The following is a 19,034-nucleotide window of genomic DNA, read 5'->3' as shown; positions in this document are numbered from 1 at the left end:
AGTATTTTGTATTTTAAATTCATTAGATCTTAAAATATTGATTTCATTCTTGAACATTTAACAACAGGCCATGCTCACAACAAATATACGCACACAAGAAATGTTGTATGTATATTATAATTAGAATACAATTTGAAATATAATTCTATCCACCTAACTATTACATCTTCCTTTATACAAATACTTTTAAAAATTAAAAATTATAAAAATTCACGTATGAAATCAACCAATTAAAATGATATAAGGCTAAAGGAAAAAGTGAATACCAACCCTTCCAAGTGCTCAAAGCATCTTGATCTAAATAAGTAAAGTCGATTCCTGAAGACTACTTTAAAAATTAAAAATTAAAAAAAAAAGCAACTTGTCTAAATAAGTAAAGTAGATTCCTTATCCAACGGTAACGGGCGAGAGGAGCATTAATAAAATAGCCGTTGACACGAAAAATATTATACTTTTATTTATTTAATACGACTCAATTAATAACCACATGCTAAGGAGGCAGTAGGTCTTGAACAGACATCAAGAAGGGCAATTCAATCTATAGGTAGCGAGGGAAAAAGAGGATTAAAGAAAGCCGGACACAGTTAAAAAAGTTAAAAAATCAGTCCGAATATATTCCAATACTAGTGCGTGACGAGTCCGCAAAGATAATGCTGAGAAAATGTAATGGATAAGCATTTTTGAAGCCCCATCTACAATAACCAGAACCCAATTCTGCAATAACCAGGAACCCCATCTGCAATAATAACCAGGAAGGAAAAAATCAGAGCTTCAAACATCATCATGGCAGCTGGAATTGTGGCCGCTCGTGCGAACGCCATTTACACCAAGCTAGATAAATGGAGGTTTGACGAGGACTCGCTGGCGATGAGTTTCAGAAAAGAATTTGAATGGCTGCAGAAGAAAATTGCACGAATTAGTGGTTATGTATATGGGGCTGAAGACGAGGATAGCAAGCAGAACGAAGCCGTGAAAGAATGGCTGCAGCAAGCGGGAGATGTTTGCCTTGATACGGAGGATATTATGGATCTGTGTACTATTGTGCCTGCGAATCAGTCGTGTTTGGGCAGCGGCTGGATCTTGCGCCGCATGGGAATGGGGAAGAGGATCAAGGAGTTGAAAGAGAGAATTACATCTGTGATTGAACGAGGCAGCCGGTTGAGCGATTCATGGAGTAACAGGGGATATGGGTTTTCAAGAGGAAGAAGGCCCGAGAAATGTGTCGTGGATTCTCCACCAGTGGGCATCAAAGACAAAGTGGAGGACATTTTGAGTCTGTTGGAGGATCCTTCTGTGACCGTCCTTGCCCTAACGGGCATGGGGGGCATAGGAAAATCCTTCCTTATGCAGCATGTGTACAGCAGGGCTTATGAGAGGTATGAGAAGTGTGGTTGGATTACTCTTTCTCAGTTTTATTCTCTTAAACGTTTACAGGTTGACCTAGGATTGCAAATAGGGTTAGAGATAGACGAGTGTATCAGTGAAGTTAGAGGCTCCGAGGTCATTCATGGGTTTTTAGATGGGAAAAATTGTTTAATAGTTTTGGATGACTTGTGGACCACAAATTATGAGAACAGCGTGATCAATAACATCATTACAAGAATAGGGCTTCCCGGGGGCCGGAATAGCAAATGCAAAATTGTGGTCACATCTAGATGTAGGAATCTTTTCCCAACCGTGAATGTGCACAACTATGAAATGGAGCTTCTGTCAGCGGAAGACAGTTGGAAGCTGTTCTGCATTCACGCTTTCCCCAAGTCCGAGGGAAACAGAACACCAAAGTACTTGGAGAGATTGGCACGTTTAGTGGAAGGGGAATGTGGTAGGTTGCCTCTTGCAGTGAAGATGGTTGCCGCATCAATGGCAAACTACAGCCTAGAAGAAGAGTGGGAGTTAAAATTGAATGAATTGCTGATTTCAAAGGAACCCATCTTGCAGATCCTAAAGCCGAGTTATGACTCCCTGCCTCGACACCTGAAAGTCTGCTTTGCCTACTTTTGTTTCTTTCCCAAGGACTATATGATTCCCTGCGAATATCTCCTTCATTTGTGGTTAGCAGAGGGACTTGTTACTCCATCATATCCCGGAGAAGATGAGATGGACGCTGCGATTAGTTACCTGAGAGAGCTTGCAAATCTATGTTTAGTTGATCTAACTGGACGATATTTAGATGCATCACTTTCTTGCTCTGTCCACGAGCTAATGATGGATTTGTCCATTTACATTTCTATGGAAAATAGATGTGAGTTTGCTCCTCCCTCTCTCCTGAAAAGCTGCCGTAGGATATTACTGGCTCAACAAGGTATGGACACTGATGCTATCTCACGGAGCAGTCTTCGTAATCAGAAATTTCTCCGCACTCTTTCACTGTCGGAAAATTCCAAAATCCGAAACATTCCAGAGAACTTGTTTGATCGTCTCAGAGTGCTGCGTGTTCTTGACTTTGGGTATACTCAGATCGGCACATTACCTAAATCTGTTGGCAACATGCAACTTCTCAAGGTTCTAAATTTATCTGGGACAAATATTAATGAGCTGCCAGAATGTGTGAGGAAGCTTAAGTATCTTCGGTTTCTTGATCTTACAGATTGTGCAAACCTGCGAAGGCTACCGCACTGGATAGGAGAACTCAATTGTCTATCCTATCTCAATGTAATCTTATGCTCTGAAATGTTGGATTGTATGCCTAAGGAAATACTGAAGCTTGTCAATTTGAAGACACTGAGATCGTCATGGTTGAAGCTTGGTTTTGAAGAGAACGAGTGGTTAAATCTAAAAGATGTGAGCAACATGATCAACCTCCAGGAAATAATGATTTCTATTAATGATAAACAGTGTTTCAAGAGTGTTGAAGGTGGCATCCTTGCACGCCTGGTGAAAATGCGGCATTTTGGATTATGGAATAATGTTCCTCAAAAGGAACATGATACGGAATTGATTCTCCCTCCTTTCCCAGAAACAATGAGATGTATGAAATATCTTGATTCACTTCATCTCTGTCGATTCTCTGTGCCCGGTTGGCTATGCCTTGCAGGAAATTTGAGAAACCTTGTTTTGACTTATTGCAGTTGTGATTATCCAGCACTACAAAAGATCCCCAACTTAGAAGTCTTATCTCTAATTGGTAATAAAAAATGCACCAAATTACCAAAGCATTTTGGAGAATCGAGGGGATTTTCCAGGCTCGTTCAACTTTCAGTTCAAGGCTTCCCCTTATTGGAAGAGTTCCCAGCATTGGAGGACAGAGCAATGGAACGCCTCAAGATACTAAAGATATGGGATTGCCCGAGAGTGAAGAAAGTTCCAGATGGTTTGGAGAAGTTGAAAACATTGAAGAGAATTGAGTGCAGTGGCAGTTATGGAGCTGAGAGTGAGTTAATGGAGAGGTTAAAGGAAGGCGAGGAGGACTGGAATAGTATCAAAGCTAATAATCCTCGCGTTACCATTAGCCTTGTTAACAGGTATGGTCTTTTTTGTTGCACACCTTTATAGGCAATTTTCAAATAATTATATTTTTCTTATTTGTGAGATTTCTCTCGCACACACAATTGATGAAGGTTATACAACTTTCTACAAAGTTTTTTAAGTGTCGAAAAGGATTTCTTTATATTTGAGAAATCCTCCAGTACTTGCATACTCAGGATTGTGGTTCAGAGTGAGAAACTTGTTTTTCCACCTTAAAATGAATTGATTGATCCAATAATGGATCACTCAATTGATAATGGCTAGATTTAATTTATGTTTTTAGTCAGAATATAATCAATGTGTTTATAGTTTATACTAAACTTGTTCAAATGGGCAAAGCTAAGCGTGGTACACTCCTAAGTTCGTATGTGACGTTTATACTACTTTTATAGCTTGCCAGTAATCCATTCATTGAAAGAAAAGTAAAATCTCATCTATTTATGAACATAAAAAGATTTGCAATGTCTTATTTTTGGATGAAAATTTCTAGGATGGTACTTTATTGAAATAGAAGATAAGCCGTATTTTCATAAGTTGACAAAAGAATATTTCCATTTATCAAAATATAACACGAGTAGGTAAAATTAAAAGACTACCATTCCAATCAGTCTACGAGTTATTACAGAATTCGAAAGACAGCTTGTTATATGTTATTGTTATTATAGTTGGTATCTATTTATTTCTAATGTCTAAAGGCACTCATCTAATCTTTTTCACTTGTATTCTGTTGAAATGCCTCTACTTCCCGTGGTGCTGCCTTAGCAGAGATAAATATAAAAATCTATCTAGTCAAATATCACTTCAGGAACCTCTTTGCAGCTTCTTATGTGCGTTATCTGTAGAAGAATTATATTGTCATTGCAACAAAGGAGGCTCCACTAATTATCGCAAGGGTCCGTATAGTAACAATACTATCTCCGAAGTACTATTCGATGTGAATGATTAGAGGCGAGCGATACCAATCACGAGCTAATTATATTAACAAACCTAATTTTCGGCTTCAGTTATATTCATAAACTGTGAAGTCTCGCTTGAGCCCCCTACCATTCTCCAATATTTGGAGCCTTTGCTGGCACCATCAATTTTCTTTTGATTAGTTCCATAATTCATCTCTATTATCAATAACCAAACATTCCTTTTTAGGCATTGGCTTCTTCTTTTTTCAAAACATCTTAACCCACTAGTATGCATTGCCAAATCCTCTTGTACTTGTGTGTCATTGATGGTGGGTTTCTGAACAAGGGCTACTGTTGAAGATATGTTTAACAACTTATAAATATTTTGTGTGTCATTGATGGTGGGTTTCTTTCTTTGCTTTTATGTGGTAGGGCACCTTTCAGATCAATAAATGAAGTCGATTTTTTTTTTCCCACTTCCCATATATACTTGCAATATTGTCTTGCAATGCTATACTTTCCAAAGGCATTACCTAAGGCCAATTATTAAATCTTTGGTTTTTCACACTAAAGAGGATAAGGTGTGGGGTTTGCTTGCTTTTATTTTTTTGGAGCCTCTTCAACATGCTAATTTAGTCATACCAAGAAGCCTTTTCTTTAATAGTGTTGCATTCAAACTACTTAAGTCAACACATACCCCAATGTGTGCGAATTCTATCTTTATGCTAATCACTAATGAGTTACCGATTCACATGCTTGTACTTTTAAGAAACTGCAAGCATCAAGCCTTTTATCAGTCTTCTTTTTTACCTTTGCAATAATATAGTTGGATTCATTCTGTAAGCTTTCGTCACATTTGTAATGCTGTAGGTGTCAAAGGATTTCTATATGCGCATGTTTTGGTGGAGCTCCTTTTATATCCTTGTATGTCGAAGTAAAGTGTTGCCGGTTCGTGGTTCGGTTCTGGGTTCGGGTTTGAGAACCGGTTCGCTGGTTCGACGAAATTTTGGAAAGGGGTTTGGGTTCGTTTGGGTTCGTTAGTACAAAAACATGTAAAAATTTATAAAAAAAATATATATATATATATACATTTTTATGAAGCATGAGTTAAAATTAGAATGTAGCATAGTACCATAAACACATTTAAAACTTTAAAAAAGCATAAACAATAACATATCAATGTATCATGGTGAGCATACCATCATATAGTAACATAGTTCAATCAACTTCAACATCAAAGATGAAAGATTCAAAACATTTAAAATGGTGTCATTGTTTCACGTTCAATGTTTAACAGTAACTAATAGAATGAAAATCTATTAAAATTCTGAATTTCTAGTTCTAAGTTCTTCATTCATCATCTTCATCTTCTTCTTCTTCATCTTCTTCTTCATCTCCTCCTTCGCCTATGCTATTACTTGCACCAAGGCCAATGGGATCAGCAGCAGAATCAACAATGGTATTGACATCAAAGTCATCAAAATCATCAATTGTAAGCGCAGCAGTGGAAGCATCCAAGTCCGCAATCTCTGCATCTACATCCCACTTCTTTGTCTCCCCTTCTTTGTATTCTTGACTCTTGTGCGAAAGAAGGCGCAAGTTGTTATGCACAAATACCAAGTTCTCGGCTCTTTTTTATTGCAACCTATTGCGCTTCACCGAGTGGATGAAAGAATAGGTGCTCCAATTTCTTTCTGATGCAGAAGAACTAGCAACCTATAAAGACAACATAAGGTAGGCAATTAAAAAGGAATTAATTCAATCTTATTAAAAAATTCTTTTGAAGATAAAGTGAGCTAATTAAAAAATAAAATAAAACTTACTTGTTATATAACTTTGATTGCAAGGGGCTGCAATGTTTGGAATTTTTGGCCATGGAGGTACCACCAACCATGAGCATGCTTCTTGAACCGATGACGAAGAGCATCATTACTTAGACCTGTAGCATTGACAAATGCTCTGAACTCATCCATGATTAGATCTCTTATATCATCATCAGGAAATATTCTTCTAAATGCTGCCTGGTACCCCTCAGACACTTCCATATCTCTATATGGTGGCAACCTTCCTGGTAGATCACAATATTGTGAGCTATAGTATTTGGGGGTCAAGGCATAGGCAAGCAAATGTAATGGAGTGGTCATTTTGTTCCATCTTTCATTAATAATTTTTTGCACTTGTTTGAAAAAGGTCTCTTGCGAATCTTGCTCCTGCTCATTTATAACTTGCTTGATCTTCTCAATCATTGAGTCTATGCCATCATAGATCTCTCCAAGGCAAGGCCTATCCATGTCAGTGTACCTAAGCATGCTCATAATGGGCTCGGTGATCTTAAGGAGATAATCCACACGTTCCCACCATGAGTCAGCCAATAGCCTATCCTTTATTTTGTTTGCCCTTTCAGTGTTCTTTTGCTTCCATACACCCCAATTGTTGCTGATTACCATACCTTGAAGTGCATCTTTCACTTGCACAAGTCGTCTTAAGACGATTATATGTGATGCAAAACGGGTCTCAGCAACTTGTGACATAAATTAGAGCAAAAAACAACTATTAGATACATATTTTAGAAAACTAAGAAAAGTATACACATTGGCAATTGCACAAGTAAAATATGAAAAATCAAAAATTGTCAAATATTAAAAATTAAATTACTAATTTGAGTTCAAGTTCATTTACCTTCAATAGCTCCAATTTTGAGTAGTTCTTGAAAAGAGATCGAGTCATGTGGTGGTTTGTGACAAACATTTGTATGTCTTCAGCCTCTTCATACATTGTTTTGATCCACTCAATTTGGTTCCCAATCTTTTTTAGCATAAGATTGAGTGAATGGACTGCACAAGGTGTCCAAAAGATATGTGGATATCGTGATTCAACCAACAAACCTGCTGCTCTACAATTCTTTGCGTTGTCCATTATGACTTGGACAACGTTTCTTGCTCCCACTTGTTCAATGGCCTCAATTAAGATATCAACAATAAATGACCCATCTTTTACTTTGCCCTCACAATCCACCGCTTTCAGAAACATTGCCCCTTTAGGGGACACCGCAAGGACATTGATCAAGGGACGGTTCCTAGAATCCTTCCAGCCATCTGAAACAATTGTCACCCTTGTCTCAACCCATGAGTCCCTTATGGGCTTCAATTGATTTTCAACCCGTTGGACCTCATCATCCAACAACGTGGTGCCACAATACCCTTTTGGAGCTTCATTGGCACCCCTCAACATGTCCTTCAAAGACGGAGAGCGGACAACATTAAAAGACAACCCATTTGTATAGAGGCATCTTCCCACCTTAATGTCAGCAATTTCCCGGGCCTTGTTTTGAAAAGAAGTTTCTATTGGCCCCTTTCTTTTGTGTACAATGGGGATAGATTCAGTGTCAGTGTCCATTGTAGTATTGAAGAAGGGGTGGTCTTGTACTTCTCTCTCTTCTGCTGCCTCATGCTCTTCAATATATTTTAACACGGTGTGATTTGGTATAGGGACACCATTTTTGCCAGGGCATTTCTTGACTCCTCTTCCAGCATAACCACATAGATGGCCTACCACTCGATAATAAGAACTATTTCTTTCTACATCACATCCTCGACATTTCCAACGAAATGCACCACCTCCTGGAATGGGTTTTATAATGTCTACATACTTCCATAGAGGAGAATCGGAGTTGGTTTCCATTCTTTGTTCGGTGTTGCCTATTGATGAAGAGGTAGATGACATTAATTTCGAACCTTTCCCTATGGCAAGAAATTACTAATTAGATATATGTTCATAATCTATATGCAAGAAAATGACGAATTTTGAAATAATGGAAAAGATTCAAGAACTTAGAACATATGAAGATTGAAAGAGAAATGAATTTTTTTTGGAAAAACTAGAACAAAACAATAGTAAATAGAATAAGATCTTACCTCTTGGGCCTTTTCCAGCCATTGCAAGTTTGCAAATGTGTATAAATGATGCACAAACACTTCAAGAACACCAACAAGTATTGCTTCAAACTCCTCCTTGCACAACCGGATGCTTGCTCAAAAACTTATGTGCTCTCCTGCAAGGCAAAACAACCTATTTAGAAACATCAAATGACTATGAGAGAGCAAAAAACCAATTCATAACACCTTTTTAGGGTACGTGGACTCCAAAAATTATAAAAAAATGCAAATAAGTCACTTTATTTCCGCGTCCGTGGGCGGGTTCTTGGTTGGGTTCGAACCTGGTTCGATTTTCCCAGCCTGGTCCGCCCGGGTTCGAACCATGGTTCGAACTAGGATTCGAAAATCGAACCCTGGTCGAACCGGACCAGAATCTCGAACCAGTTCGAGGTCCGGAGGTGGGGGAGGGGTACCCGTGTAACTTAGAGTAAAGACATATTTTCTGTGAAAATTCAAAATGTTGAAGGTCCCGACTGCTAGCTATCTTCAATCATAATCATTTCGGGATTTCTTTTTGGCCGCAAATTCATCTCTATCCTATGGGACACACCATAATTTATATCCATGATGCTACCAAATTGGTGTGTTGGCTCTTCATCTAGCTTGCATTGATGCTTGTTTATTAACTGAATAGGTCTTTCATAGTCTTCTGTTTCATCTCTTAGATCTTCAGTTTTGATCATTCCCACTAATTTGCAACCATGTTGAAACACCTCGTAGTCTTACATTCGCCAATGGAATATTCAGTAGACCTCTGAGATTGTTGGCATCCTGAAAACCAGCTCAATTATGCCCAAAATTGATGCTAAAAAAACAGTAACGTGGAACTTGTGAGTAAAACTTGTTGAAGCTCTCAGGTTTCGTCGTCGGAAAAGTTGCTTGAGTACCCTGCAAGTTTGCCATCTATGCTTTTGTTCGTTTACGCAAGATCTAATCTACAGTTGTCCTCTACATCTTCATATCTTCCAGTATATGTAATCTAAGGAGCAAACCTGAAAACTACATACAGAGCAAGTCAAAATTATGCATTTGAATCCTGATAAAAACATTTTACAATTCGATACTCTGCAAAAATGCCACCCAAATGAACATGTCAATAGTTCTTGTGGTATTTACGTCTATTAGTACAGTATTCACATCTTGCCCATGCGTATCCAGTGAATGTATCTTTTTTGATTGGGGACAGTTTTCTTATTTTGTTATTTTAAGTTCTTGAATATACAGCTCCAGTAATTAGTGGGGATGAGCATGTCATATGCAAATAAAATCTTTGAATAAAGCTACTGTTGTTAGGGAACTATTATTACATTCACGACTCCTCTCAAATGTTTTTTGCACACGAAATGATGTACAAGACACAAATTTTGTAAAGCCTAACAGGATCCAACAGATGGTTTTTGTTCTTGTGCTTAGATCTTCTCCATTTCGATCATATGAATTGTTGGAGGTCGGTTGGGGTGTCAAAAGACAATGAATCATTATCTTCTTGAAACAATACTAGTTGCGTTCCATAATGTGGTGCAAAATAATCCATGTGTTGTTATTGATGAACCTTATAATATTTTAGATTCTGGTGATACTGTTGATGGATTGGCAAGACTTACAAACTCTCTCTGTTTACAGGTTTAAAGATGGGTCAGCTGTAGCGATGCTGGTATAAATTTGAAATGGTTGGATGATAGTTATGAAAGTTACATCTGTGGCAGTTAGTTTAATGGCTGGGAAACATTTGTCAGCTTTGTAATTATCACGGACTAGTACCGACTATTACAATGAAACCGACTATTACAATGAAAATAATAGAGATTTGCACTATTTAACACTAGCTACGGGTGCATATAAAGTTGCCCCGTAGCCATGGCTAGTAGCGACAGGGTTTGTCAAAAACTATTTACTTAATATATACTTGTGTGAAGGCTATTGTATATAGTGACAGGGCCCCCTTAATTTTCTGTAGTGAACATGTATGTGGTACCAATTTGTGGATTTCCTTATTAATGAATGCCAAGAATAAGTAATACTGCTGGATGGTTAAGATGCAAGTATGGTATACGATTTTTAAATCTCCAACTGCGAAATCTCATCTTAAGAGGGACTGTTTTTAATGTTGATGGATGGTGTATGATTTAAGAGGAATTTTCTTAATTTGGATTTTTGAAGTCTTATGCATTCAGCCCCTCCTGTAAGTTATTGACATCTGTAGTGAAAATAATTTAGCAGTCTTTGTTTTTTAATTTCTATTTTTAAGGATGCATCTTATTTTATTCTGATTTATGGATAAAGTTGTTGCTTTGTTTTTAAATTAATTAAAGAATACCTGTATTTTTTTGTTTTATTTTTGTTTCCCTCCGTTTTTGCTTTGAGAGAATTTATATATTGTAAATTTACTCATTTCTAACTAATGAGAAATTATTCTTTCATCTCATTCTTGTTCCAAATTTTTTCCTTCATGCATTTACAAGTTCTTTGTTTGTCATTAATTCATTGTTAGGGGGATCTTATGCAGATTATAGTTTTCTGCATCTTCAATTGATAGATGTGTTGCCTATGTTTATCTTATTGTTCGAGTAGCGTCATTGGGGGTAATTATGCAAATTGATTCTGATCGTCATCATAGTTTGTAAGGAGATTCTTCATTCAACATGATGACAATAATCATTCGACAATTATACATACTTTTCTTGTATCATAGTGGATTTTTTTCTAGTGTGTATTTTGAAGGGGAGATTTGTTCCCATTGGATTTCCCCCTTTTTCATCATGTTTATGTCTCCTTACATAGCTAAGGGGAGCGTTGTGGGGGACGATGATGGTTGACAGTGCAAATAATTTAGTAGCCTTCATTATTTATCTTTACTTTGAAAGATAGTTTCTCTTCCATCTTGTTCTATCTTTTGATTTATGGATAAAGTTGTTGCTTGCTTTTTTTTAACTAAGGAATAAATACCTCTATGTTCCCCAACTTTATTCCTATTTTTCCTTAGCTATTTGTTTGAGGAATCTTACCTAATGTAGCCATTTATAATCAATGATAAATTATTCTTTCATCTTATTCTTGTTCAAGTTTTCTCTTTTTGTATTTGACAAGTTTTTTTTTTTACTAGCTAGATCTAATTTTTGCAAGTTAGCTAAATTTTTACATGTTACTAAAGCATAAAATTTTGCAACACCTGAAACTTTAAACTCTCATTATTCTACCTTTTTTGTTCAACTAGAGACTTTGTGTTTGATTTAACCATATAGATTATGATGTAAACTTGACAAATTGGTATGAAATAACCTTTGGTTTGGCTAAGATGTTGTCTCAGGACATACTTCTTGAGAGACTATCTCTTTGATAAGTCGTGAGTTTGTTTAGTTGAAACTTTTGATCATAAGTATAACAAAGGGTAATAGTCTCCTACAAGATAGAGTTTTGTAGTCCATTTGCATATATGTTGCTTGCAGGGTTGAGCATGGTTTCTTTTGTTAGACTAGGTGAACTTATTCTTTTTCAAAATATACAATGGTTGGCAGTGCAAATAACTAAGTAGCCTTCATTTTTTATTTCTACTTTTAAGGATTGTCTCTTCCAAGTTGTTATATCTTATTTTTTGTTGAAAAGATGCAAACGAATAAAAGAAGAAGGTAGCAAGCAGCTGCCATGTAAAAGTAATGCTAAACTAGTATTACTACAGCCAAAGTTACATAGCTATTACAACAAACATTACAATAGAACAAGGCACATGTCAATGTTGAAAGAAGACTTTAAACCATGAGACATGGCCACTTTCCTTTCAATAAGCAAATGCTTGACTTGAAACTTGAATTTGAAAACCCACCTATAAGTTCTTCTCAGCCTCAACCTATAGTTGAAAATGTTGGAGACCTTTGGATTTTCACACTATGAGTTGGCTACCATGCCAGACTATCAAAGATCAATACAATTATCTAATATTAAGTATTTCTCATTTTTATAGTCATTGGTGCCTTTGGAAATAAGTATGAAGCTATGTACTCCTATTCATCATTGGTGCCTTTGGAAATAAGTATGAAGCTATGTACTCCTATTCATTGTTATGGCTGTCATCTCATCCTTTTTTACAATTTCTCTTGAAAAAAGTATACTTACATTTTCTTCCCACTCTCATTTGAATTCCAAATGAAATTGGAGGTTTAATGAAAATTTTGGTCAAATATGGAAATCAAAAGCCAACTCAGATGCATAATTAATGACTTGGGGGATCTTACATTGCAAACTACCCATAGAGGACAGGTTGAAATGAATGATGGTCTAATTAATTAATTGCCCACCCTGCCAAAGACATTCAATAATGTTATTATGGTCAACATGGAGGTTGCTCACCTTGTTCTATCTTTGATTTATGGATAAAGTAGTTGACCTTGTTCTATCTTTGATTTATGGATAAAGTAGTTGTTTCTTAGTTTTTAAGCTAACTAAGGAATATCTCTATGTTTCCCAACTTTATTCCTATTTTTCCATTCTACTAAGATGTTTCTTCTATGGGGTTGAAAACTTCTCTGGAATGATAAGCTTCTCTCTGCTCTTCTTGTGGAGCTTGCTCTAAATCTCCCATGATTTCAGGGGTGTGAGTGCAGGGTCATGTTTCACTTCTAAATTACTACGTAACTGTGAGTCGTGAGCTGTGGACATTCAGTGTTGTGGATGCAAGGGAGGAACACGACCTCAAACCATTATCCATCTTGTTGATATTGTTATGTGCAGGGTCATGTTTCACTTCTAAATTACTACGTAACTGTGAGTCGTGAGCCGTGGACATCCAGTGTCGTGGATGCAAGGGAGGAACACGACCTCAAACCATTATCCATCTTGTTGATATTGTTACTTGTCGTCATTGCACGATCTTTCTCTGTTTCATGCTATGACAGATTGTTGACCGTGGATTATGAGAGAGAAGTCGTCACTGCTGTGAGTCGGGAGTCATGGGCAACCAGTCTCATGAGTGCAGGACCAAGCCATTTGCCCCACTCAGCCTAAGAAATGCTCTCCCACGTGCACACAAACCTTCATTGCAGGGATCCACAGGGGACATCATTATAGGGATCATTCTTCAACCAGAATTCAGTGGAAAGCTTCAACTGGGTGCTAATTGTTTGACAGATTGTGCATAGCACCTGGTCAGAGAATCTTCATTTACTGTCATTCCAACACTTGTGAGCAGATCACATTGAGCTAACAGGGGTTTTTGGTGGAAAATTTTGACAAAATTGCAAAGGGACCAAGGCCCATGAACTATTATATGTCAACTGTTTGACAAAATGACAACTCCACTTCATCCAGTCCCATTGCAGTAGATTGCTGACTGTTTGGAAAAACTGGAGAAAGATATTCTATATCTAACATCTCTCACAAACTAGTAGAACAGATTTTTACGCTGGAATCTCGGGTTGAATCTGACCTACAACTCAAAGATACGGTCGAATCTCTCTCAGCATAAATTCTCAAACTTAAGCAGATGATAACCTATAATACAACTGTTATTGATAACTTCTCGGCAACTTTTAACACTACAACTGCAGACCTCACAGCTATTAAGGGGAGAGAGAGACTTAAATTATTGATAGACATTCATCACTCATGTCTAAAACTAAATACAAGGTCAAAACTTGGGTGGCCTTGTGTAACACTATTGCTGCAACACCTCTCTCAGGTGTTGAGACGCTGGTCCAAGGGAAGATAGACGAGGATCGGGCAAGACGAGCTTGAGAACTAAACCTGTGGGTCCATGGTCTCCCCCCCACTTTTGACCCCCTTGCTGTTAGACATTCTTTCCTTATAGACTAGCTTGGTATTTTTGATATTTCATTAGAAAAATGTTGGCTAGGCCCAGAGGACACCCTCTTTCTCCGGTTTGACTCCCTCTTAGATAGACTGCGGGCTCTTAGAGCAAAGATGTTATTCTCTCTTCCTACTAAAACTTTCTTAGACAAAGATCTCACTAAATCACGTGGCAAAGTTGAAACACTTGAGGGGCCTAGTTGTTGAGGCTAGGAGTAGTGGGAAGTGGGCGGTTATTCAGAATCTCAAGGCAATGATATGTGATTCTCCTCCTAGTGATTGGGTGTTGATATAGATCGACAAGACCAAATGACGTGCCTACCAACAGTCTGACAAGGGTGGGACTTCCTCTAGCTTTATTCTTGTCAACTGTTGGAACGACAATGGCTTGTTATGGTCCCTAACTGGCCTATTTTTTAATGCGGTTGGCTCAACAAATATTCTTATCGTCACGGAGACTCATGAGAGTATAAACCACCCCCTTCCGAGTTTTGCAAGCTATTAGTGGCTATCCATATGCAAAGAGGAGGTTCGTATTTCGAGTGGGGTACAAAGTTCTGGAGGCATGGCTTTTTAGATTAGGGACAATCTTTTCGAGGCTACCTTGATCATCCATATTGATGTCCATACCAAATTCCTGTGGATCTGCATTAGCCATACCGGTCATACTAGACATCATCAAAGAGATATCTTCATCGTTGCTTGCTACTTCCCGCCTGCCTCCTCTCTGTGAGGACGAAGATCCCTTTTACGACTTACATGAGTGCATCTCCATGTTTACGACTATGGGGGACATCATCATTATAGGGGACTTAATGCCCAGACCAGAGACTTGTAGACACCTTTACATGACTGTGGTTCAGACTAGTCTTGCACTTCAGAGAGTGATCTAGCCAGTCTTGAACTCCAACGGATCTCCGAAGACAGTTGTGGACTTTTATCCAGTTATGGGCACCACCTTCTCTAGATGTGTGAGTCTACTGACATGGTGATTGTGAGCGATCTCTCTTGCTTCCCAAGTTCTAAGCTCTTCACTTGTTGGCCACACTCTGGTGGTGCGATTGTTGTGGACTAGGCTCTTACTTTAGCTTCCTTTATTCCATTAGTTCGCTACTTCTGCATCTCTTGCCCTCCCTTGACTGATCATGCTCTCCTTAGCCTTTCACTTAGCTTTTCCCCTCGCCCTCAGCTTCCCCTGCCTCCCCCCCTTCCCCTCCCTCACCCTCCTCTTGCTCTAGCCCGCACCTTTGCCCACTTTCACTTCCTCGAAAGTGACCCTACCCTCTTCACCTTCCATCTCAGATGACATCTTCCCCTTGGTAGCTTCTCTGAGCTCGACCAAGCTACTTCTATGTTTGACTTGCTAACAGCTGCGATACGAGAGTCTGCTCTCCTTTCCATCCCCCATCGTCATTTTCGTTGTTCCATGCATCGTAGTACATGCCCTATGGACCAATGGTTCGATGATGATTGTAAGTCTTGTCATTGCCACTTGTGCTTGACCTTTCAGACTTTCTCCGCTACTTTCACTAGTTTTCATCCCACTTATCATCATTTCCTTCACTCCAAGAAACAATCTATCATTAGTTTCTAGTGTTGCTCCTTGTGTGCAACACTTTCTCAGGATACCAAGTTGTTCTGGCTCACTTTATTCTCCCACTACTCCACCTCGCTCTCCTCCCTTGATTTCATCCACCTCACTGCCCATGCCTCCACTTTGTACGACATCCTTGGCCAACCCCCCCTTCACCTCACCCCACCCACCCACTGCCTCCACCTTTTTACCCCCTCCAGCATTATTGAGGCCATCAAATACATGAGATATAGTAGGGCGGTTGACGAGGAGGGCTTTCAAGTTGAGCTCCTCAAGATTAGCACCTCGGTGATATGCTCCTTTCTTCCCATACATTTTACATAGTGGTTTGCACTAGCTTTCCGAACTCCTGGTCGAGACATGTGATATATCCAATCCACAAGTCTGGTCTGACTTGGGACCTTGACAACTACATGACTATCATGATTATACACACCTTTGCCAAGCTCTATGCCACAACACTAAATACTATTCTTACTAGAGAGCTTGACATCAGAGCTTGCAGAGCTAGAGGCTTGATTGGGTTTCGGGCAACTTACTAGACTATGGACCACATCATGGCGTTATGGGCTACTATTGAGGAGGCTTGACACTGCTCTACAAAAGTTTACTATTGTTTCATAGACTTCTGTAAGGCTTTTGACACCATCCCACTGGGGGGCCTTTTCCAAAGGCTCAGAGGCATCGAGATTTTAGAGATCTTATTGACAACTATTATGAGTTTATACGAGAACATTGTGGGTAGGTTTAGGACTCCCGAGGGTCTCTTGGCTCCTATCTAGAGCACTATTGGGGTGAAATAGGGTTGCCCTCTTTCTCCCACACCATTTGGCATTTATATTGATGAGCTTGAGACCTTTCTCAGAAAGTCTTCACTCCTAGGTGATGGCTGCTAGTTACACCAAGTTTTGATCTCCATTCTATTATGCTGACTATGTGACCCTTTTAGCATCCTCTCCTGAAAGTCTTCAGAGGCTTCTAGATGGTTTGGGTTCCTTCTATGACTTGCAGCAGCTGACTGTGAACCTCAGTAAGACGGGTTATGGTATTCAACCGACTGAAGAGCTTTGATCTGCACTTTTACTTTCAAGGACAAGAGATTGAGATTGCCTCTTCTTACACATACCTTGGTGTCAAGTTCTTGGGACATCGCTTCAGTATGAGGCTGAGTATCCAGCCCAAAGTTTACAAGGGGATGTGCTCCCTTGCTATGCTCAAGAGACAATGCTTCAAACACCATTTCCAAGACACGATGTCTAAGTTCTCCCTTCCAGACTCCTTGGTTAGATCAACAGTGCTTTATGGTTCAATGGTGTGGGGACTGTCTCTTCTCAACTCAGATTGCACCTCTATTGAGCTTGTTTAGACTCTACTTCTCCGACGCATTATCAGATGCCATAGATTCATCCTCGTGACATTATTATGGAAGAATTTAGGGCTTATCTTTTAAGAGTGGGTGCCATTTTTTATTTGGTTTGGTTTCTTCATAGGCTTTGTGACCTTGTGGATTCTGCGGATGGTCATCACAGATCTGTTTACTTGGCCTATTGCTCCTTTGTTGTTGTTGCTACCTTGGATCCCTCCCGTAGAGGTCAATGTTATTACGCTCAGGCGACCTCTTTGTTGAGCTCCAACAGGGATTGATATTGACCACCTCCCTCCTTTCCATTTTTCATTGGATGCTCCCATTCATCTCCACTCATTACAATAGGAGTTGAATGGGCATGTCAAGACATACATTTACAGATAATATATCACCTCAACCTGGAGTAATTCGGTTGGGGGGTTACGTCCTAAGATGGCCTTTTACGTTGAGCACTTCTTGGTTATCATTGATGGGATTATTACACGACCTAGCTACTTGTCACGGTGTTGGTGCCATGCCTTAAACATCTCCCTTGGATCTTTCAGAGTTGGCTCCCACCAGTTACGGATCTAGAATGATCATCATATGGGCAGAGAGGACCGATCTGTCACTTGTGCTCCTTGTCTGAGGCTAGGACTAATACCCGTTTCATCTTACATTGCTTGCCCTACTATGAGATCAGAGGGAGATTATATTGTCTTTTTAGAGAGTGTATTTCCCTTGTTGCTTTCTTCATGTACAATAAGAGGTGTCAGGCGCTCTACCTCAGGGAGGCAATGTAGTTTCGAGACCACATGCTACATCGCTTGATCCCCTAGAAGGCCTCGAATCAGCCCCTTATCACCACCTTCTTCTTCTCCCCCTTGTCTCTGATGTGGGAGTCGAAGCAGACCTCCAATGCCTCCAATAGCCCCATGGCTGGCCACTCCAGATCAATGAGACCCTGCACCAGGCTTAATACTACTCTTCAGTGGCACCACTCAACAACTTGCAATGACAGACCAGAGTTCCTACCTAGATCCATCTCGTTCGGTGCTAGATTCCTTTTAGTAGAGAAAATATACCAAGTTGCTGCCTCCTTGATGGCTCCTTTGTTGCTTTGTTTCTTTTGTTTCTTGCTTGCTCTTTCCTAGACACTGTTTGTTGTATTGTCATCCGCTACTTTTTTGGTTGTATGCTCTCATTCCCTTAGACTCTTGGTGGTCTTTAGTTGGACATTAATAGATTTATCTTGTATTATCTTATCTATCAATTTCTTTGAGGAAGCTTGTATAATGTAAATGTACTAATTTATAATTAATAATAAATTATTATTTCATCTCATTTTTCTTTATGTGTTTTACAAATTTTTATTTTCGTAGCTATATCCAATTTTTACAAGTTAGCTAAAATATTACATGTTATCAAAGAACAAAATTTTATATCATCTGCCTAAGAACATGAAGAACATAAGATTCTCATTGTTCCACCTTTTTTTTACAATTAGAGACTTCACATTTGATTTAACCATAGGCCATGACATAAACTTGATGAAAAGGTCTTTGGTTCTTTGGCTTGGCTAAGATGTTCTTTGAAGATATACTTGCTTAGAGACTATATTATGGACAATCTCCTCGACAACTCATGAGTTTGTTTAGTTGAAACTTTAGACCATAAGTATAAAAAAAGGTAACTTAAATATGATTTCCTACAAGATAAAGTTTTGTAGTCCATTTGTAGATTTGTTGCTTGTGAGACTGAGCATGGTTTCTTTTGTTGGACTAGGTGAAATTATTCTTTTGTAGAATATATCCATGGTTGGTAGTACAAATAATTTAGTAGCCTTTATTTTTATCTCTACTATCAAGGATAGTTTCTCTTACATCTTATTCTATCTTTGATGTATGGATAAAGTTGTTGCTGCTTGTTTTTTAAGCTATTTAAGGAATATCTCTATGTTTCCCAATTTTACTTAATTGAAACTTTAGACCATAAATATA

General features: G+C 38.7%; 1 protein-coding gene across 1 annotated transcript; it reads left to right on the top strand.

The window, feature by feature from the left end:
• Nucleotides 1–521: 521 nt before the first annotated feature.
• LOC149545223 (putative disease resistance protein RGA3) lies at nt 522–10,338 on the top strand. The gene is made up of 2 exons (XM_089790591.1): nt 522–3,461; nt 9,920–10,338. The coding sequence occupies exons 1-2, from the start codon at nt 784–786 to the stop codon at nt 9,954–9,956; spliced, it is 2,715 nt and encodes a 904-aa protein (XP_089646717.1). The 5' UTR covers nt 522–783; the 3' UTR covers nt 9,957–10,338.
• Nucleotides 10,339–19,034: the final 8,696 nt, after the last annotated feature.

This window comes from Cupressus sempervirens, chromosome 7 (assembly GCF_028749045.1).
Source record: "Cupressus sempervirens isolate cs-2001-9-10 chromosome 7, ASM2874904v1, whole genome shotgun sequence".
Classification (NCBI taxonomy): domain Eukaryota; kingdom Viridiplantae; phylum Streptophyta; class Pinopsida; order Cupressales; family Cupressaceae; genus Cupressus; species Cupressus sempervirens.
This window is presented reverse-complemented; position numbering and strand designations above follow the sequence as displayed.